This window comes from Myotis lucifugus, unplaced genomic scaffold (genome assembly GCF_000147115.1).
Source record: "Myotis lucifugus unplaced genomic scaffold, Myoluc2.0 scaffold_66, whole genome shotgun sequence".
Taxonomy (NCBI): domain Eukaryota; kingdom Metazoa; phylum Chordata; class Mammalia; order Chiroptera; family Vespertilionidae; genus Myotis; species Myotis lucifugus.
The window spans coordinates 5961110-5967089 of NW_005871114.1; the positions used below are offsets into that span (position 1 = coordinate 5961110).

At 43.2% G+C, this 5980-nt stretch overlaps 1 protein-coding gene across 1 annotated transcript in view; it reads left to right on the forward strand.

The window, feature by feature from the left end:
• The first annotated feature begins 396 nt into the window (after positions 1 to 396).
• Positions 397 to 5980, forward strand: part of ANKRD1 (ankyrin repeat domain 1) — a 9009-nt gene continuing 3425 nt past the window's right edge. Inside the window, 9 exon segments of the mRNA XM_014456981.2 lie at positions 397 to 480; positions 1136 to 1315; positions 2222 to 2359; positions 2484 to 2591; positions 3755 to 3853; positions 5362 to 5460; positions 5736 to 5745; positions 5748 to 5833; positions 5946 to 5972. Coding sequence (XP_014312467.1) covers positions 454 to 480; positions 1136 to 1315; positions 2222 to 2359; positions 2484 to 2591; positions 3755 to 3853; positions 5362 to 5460; positions 5736 to 5745; positions 5748 to 5833; positions 5946 to 5972 — 774 coding nt within the window. The 5' untranslated portion in view covers positions 397 to 453.

Genomic DNA, 5980 nt, shown 5'->3' on the forward strand with positions numbered 1-5980 from the left:
ACTGGGAGTGTGATGTGCAAGGTATTTACATTTTCCTGATAGAGTTAGTCATATGAAAGCTGACAAAGAAGGCAAAAGAGCAGTGTTGTGGTGCAATATCAACAGGCAGCTGTCCCCTGGCTTCCCGATAAATAGGATGACTGGCATTGCTGAGCGGTGTGGTCACTGCCAAAGGAATGGCCCTCTCACATTTCCTCTTGATTCACATATTCAGTGGGGTTGCCTGTCATCTCCTCCCTCTTCTGCTTCCCAGACACTGAGTCTGGAACGAAAATTCACCTGCCTCTGAGCTGGCCACTGGTGGGGGCGGGGGTGTTACTTGGGTTCCCAGGTTGGAAGATTATCTCACCCAGCCCTGACTATATAAGCTGCCCCGTGTGGAGGAGTCCAGCAGGGCCAACTGAAGGGATTCATTCCGCAGGAGAAAAACACACAAACGAACTTTAGGCCAACATGATGATGCTGAAAGTGGAAGAGCTGGTACGTAAGACATGTTATTTTTATGCAATGAAAACTGGTTTGGTTTTAATTTGAAAATGAAAATGTCCTTTTTCTTTCAGGCATAATGCACAGGTACAGAATGCACAGTGAGAATGTCATATATGGAAAATGGTTGGTTTATGTGATAAAATGAGTGACACTGGAAAAATGGAGCTGGGAGCAATGACTTTTCTACATGTTTCCTATTTATTACCTTTTCCTTTTGGGTTTTATTACTAAAGTGTACACTCACATGTCATTATCAAAATGCCTTAGGGAAGAAGCTCTATGGCAAGAACATGTGTCAGAAAACTTTTCAACTCAAGGCCAAGAGTTATCAAAAGTAATAAAATGAAGGAATTTTAAATATTCAGAGGGGGTGGTTGTGATTTTCCTAGGAGAAATATGACTAAGTGGATTAAGTGTATTTCAGCATATCAATCTAATCTAAACCTTGATTTAACTAAGACAGCAGGACAAGTACCTGAAGGTAGTGCTGGAACATCGCAGCAACGGGTCACACCTGAGATCTGACAGCTGCACGGGGGCGGCTGTTGCCAGGGAGGAGGACCAGGGGCCTCCTGCAGCATCCTCCGCAGAGGACGACCCCAGGACAAGCCCTGCTACTCTGACCTGCCATCTTCTTCCCTCGTAGGTCACAGGGAAGAAGAATGGCGGTGGGGACACTGGGGAGTTCCTCCCTGAGGATTTCACAGATGGAGAGTATGAAGCTGCTGTTACTTTGGAGAAGCACGAGGACCTGAGAACACTTCCGGCCCACTCAGTGAGCCTTGCGGAGCAGCAGTGGAAAATTGAGAAACAGAGAGAGGCAGAGGTAAGAACCCTCCATGGGATCCACTAGTGGGAGGTTAGGGATAGCGTAGGGAAAAGGAGGTGCCAAGCAGGAAGAAGCAAAGAGAGAAATAAAATAAATGCCACCATCCCAAAGATGTTTCATACCAAATATGAACCCCTGTAAAGAGACAACTTCTATGGGATACGTTGTGGGAAAGAATTCTTTGGCGAGACTATGTCCTCCAGACTCTGAATCAATGATCGAAGGTTCTTTGACCATGTTCTGATTGAAAGACTTGGAAAGAGAAATGTGTCCAGTGAATTTCTGATGTCACATGCATCTAGTTTATCCCAAGAAAGAGAGACCCCTTTCAATAACATGGTTTGTGGTCTAAGGATCATTCTTTGACTGTGTCTACTATCTGTGTTGCTAAGATCTGTGTTCCTGGGTGAATTTTCATTACTTACTAATGACAGATAAAACATGCATTAGTTAGCTGTAGTCCTCGGACAGTCTGTTTCATGAGCCCTGCTTACTGGGCCACCTGAAAGAGATTGGCATTGATATTTCAAACCTCAGCACTCATTATTAGATTATTTTGGGTAAAAAAAAATTCTTGAATATGATGAAAAAATTTGACAGAAATCTGGGGTTTGTTTATGGCAGTAATTACAAAATCATCACTTAGAGACTAGATCCTATCTCCAATTAGTCAAAAGCTGATGCTACATGCAAGATAAGTGAAGATGAAGACAATTAATTAAAAAATCAGACCCCCAAATCCTCGAATAAGAAATGACTAAACTGAAATCAGACTTATTTTTTCTATTCTTTTGCTCATGCAGTATACATACTTATTTCAGACCTTGCAGGTTTTGTTTAGACACAACCAGAATGCTTGTCAGTAGAACTCAACATATTTTGAAACACGGTTTTCTTTTTTAGCTCAAGAAGAAAAAACTAGAACAAAGATCAAAGCTTGAAAATTTAGAAGACCTTGAAGTTATCATTCAACTGAAGAAAAAGAAAAAATACAGGAAAACTAAAGTTCCGGTTGTGAAGGAACCTGAACCTGAAATCATCGTAAGGGCTTTAGGCTTTATAGTCTCACACGTCTGGCGTGTGTGCTACGGGGGAATAAACCTGTGGAGGGTTTGATTGAATGTTGGGATGCTCACGGGTAACTCTCACCCTATTTTGGCTTTAGACAGAACCTGTGGATGTGCCTCGGTTTCTGAAGGCTGCCCTGGAGAATAAACTGCCAGTAGTAGAAAAATTCTTGTCAGACAAGAACAATCCAGATGCCTGTGATGAGGTAAGGCTTACAAAAAGCACTGCAAAACCCAGCTCATTAATTTTGTGTTTCTTCTGCTTTACTGCAGCCTTGCTAACATGGTGCCAAAAATCAATCCACCTGAAAACAGCTTTCCCCAGCTGTTGCCACATATGTCAGCAGCATAACAGAAGAGTACAGTGGTCCAAAAGAAAACCCCTTCCCCAAAATCCTGGATTAGTGCTATTGATTGAATAATTGTTTTGGACTCATATATTTCTGGCTGATTTTTTATTCGCCTTTAACTTCTTAGATCCTTGGGATAGGCGTTGAATAAGGCCAGGCCAACAAACTACCTTTGCAGAAATAGAGTGTCCCCCCAAAAATGTATATACACTTTTTCCCGATAGCTCAATTGATGTTTCTTTCTTTTCAGATTTAACCCATTGGAGTTAATAATTACTCAAAGTGTCTATGCATTTGGGGGGATACCCTGTATATTATTAGCATCATCTCTGATTGGACCCAAACACATCAGCTCTAGGTGGGAAATTCAGAGACTAGTGCTCACGTGCCAGCTCTATCTCTGCTTCGCTACTTGATTTGCATTCCCCAATCTCAGTTTCCTTATCTGTAAGGAGGGCACTGGAGTGAAATCATGCCTAAAGTTGTTGCAGCTTTAATAAGTCTAATTCACCTATTTGTATGAAGCCGATTTACCAGAAATCACTAATCCTTTTTGTATTCAGAAATGTAAATGGGGAATCATTTCTGAAGTTGAACTAAAAATGAGTGCTCCTATTTTCTTAAGATGAATGGAATACTTTTTGATGTTTAACTTACCAACAGTCCCAGATGAAAGAAAACTGTCTGATCTGCATGATAAATATCACACAACAATGAAGGCACAAAATACAATAGAGGGAAATCAGCATTTAGGTCATCTTGAACCTGCAAGACGTCACATCCCCCTATGTAGATAGACTTCTAGGTACTTAGAAATGTACTTTGCAGGAAGCACAAATCTCAGTTGCAGGATAATTGTTCTAGTTCTGCAATTTTAGTGAATTTAACATTTCTAGTTCATAAAGAAGCACTCCAGTTTCTATCAATTAAGTCATCAGAGTCCCCAGATTCAGACCTAATAGAAAGGATTTATGCACATTTTTATATGCATTTCTCTCTTTTAATCTCTATTCTGACAGTATAAACGGACAGCTCTGCATAGAGCATGCTTGGAAGGACACCTGGCAATTGTGGAGAAGTTATTGGAAGCTGGAGCACAGATCGAATTCCGTGATATGGTGAATATATTTCTTCGTTTGGAAATAAGCCAAAATGTACAGACTATATGAAGCTTGAGAAAAGCTAAAATGAAACACTGGGCTGATTGGACTGGAAATTGATCTGAGAGAGCTAGGCAAAAGCTTATTTCTCCACACAAGAGATGGGACTAGGTCATGTGGAAAGTATTTTCTATACATACTGAAAAGGAGAGAAGTGTTCCAGGGAAAAGGAGGAAGTGAAAGCTGTTGAGCAGAATTCAATATCCTCATCAGAGAGCTGGGTCATTATCAAGTCAGTAGCATTACTGAGAAGTAATACAGTCGACACTCGCCTTTCAACATCCCCGCCCTTCCATTATACACGGCAGTCTGCTCGAGGCCCCTGGGCTGCCAGCAATGAATCAGAATTCTCTCGCTGCATGCCTTATATGATAGATGCTGACTGCCGTAGACGTGATTTGGGGCTAGACTGCATACTAAATGAATTGCATCTATGGAAAGCAGCTGCTTTTCAGACCTCAATAATTCAACACTGTGATTTCTACAAAGACCAGTATACAGCGTATTTTATGAACTGAAATTGAGCTGGGAAATGCTTTATTTATTTAAATGCAGCTCAATTTGACTCTAGAGCAAAGCGGAAAGGGTACATGAAGAGTACAAAGGATCTGGCCAAAACTGAACCCAAAAGACACACAGAAAAACAATTAAAGAAACAAAAAACAAAGTTAGCATGGAAAGACGCTAAAATTCATGAGTGTGGGATTTGACAGGCCAGAGACAAACCACCCAGAGCAGCGAAGGGGGCCCTCTCTGAGTAAGTGCAGCCTGCAGACCACAAGGGATGACGGGCGAGGTGCAGAAGCTATGCTAGCACAAAGGAGAAATGAGAACGGGCAGGAGATAAGAAATAACAGGGGCACAGGAAGAGGTGTCAGATGCAAGTTAAAATCTTTTGGAAGGGACCACTTTTATTCTGTCAGAATGTTGAAGTACACTTTTTCTAGAACTTTTGAGTATTCGTATTTGGCAAAAGTGATTAAAAGTGGGTTTGCATATCTATCCTGCCATTCACTAGCTGTGTGTCCTTGGGGAGCAAACATGACTACTGTGGAGCCTTGATTTTATCACAGTACCACCTACCTCACTCATAATGTTGCCAGGAGGACAACCAAGTTGAGGGTGGCTAGCAACATGTTGGCACGAGGAAATTCTCATCAAGTTGTAGCTCTTATTCTTCTTAATACATATTTATTAGATTAAGAGCCTCCTAACGATGCACATGACAGATGCACACATATGCATGCATATACTCCCGTTCACACACGTAAGAGTTTAGCTGAAACATTTGGCAAAGAGCCTTCAACTCCAATAGTTGGAATTGGGGATCTAGACGGGGACAACCACTGCTACCAGATGTACCAGCAAAGCAGGAGTTCCTGGGCCTTAGACACCAAGTCCGCACTAATTCCTCTGACCAGATTCTTCTTTACCTTAAGTCATGTCCTTTTACCTTCCGGGTATAGCTTGAATCTACAGCCATCCACTGGGCAAGCCGTGGAGGAAACGTGGATGTCTTAAAATTGTTGCTGAATAAAGGAGCAAAAATCAGTGCCCGGGATAAGGTATTTCTCCTCTTGCAGCCCTGCGCCCCCCCCCCCCTTCTTCCTCTCTCCTCCTCCTCCTCCTCTCTCCCTGTTCTTCCTCTCCTTCTCCCTCTCCCCCTCCCCTTTCTATTCCTCATTTCCCACCTCCTCCCACCTTTGCCATCTGCTGAGAGCCCATTCTGTGTGTGGGGTACCATAGTGGCCACTCCCCCGCCCCCTCCCTACATGCCTCGGGGTCTGGGACAATCCGGTCCTCACACCCAGCAAATCCACCTCGTTCTTCAATCTCCCAGTTGCTCAGCACACGCTGCACGTGGCGGTGAGGACGGGCCACTATGAGTGCGCGGAGCATCTCATTCCCTGCGAGGCGGACCTCAACGCCAAAGACCGAGTGAGTAGTCAGAGTTTAGTCCTTGTTGATTTGGAATTATTCCCCAAGCTGGTACCCACGTACCCACCTCTTCCTCAGGACCCCCTTCAGCGTGTTCACTCTGCTTCTCTAGGAAGGAGATACCCCGCTGCACGACGCCGTGAGACT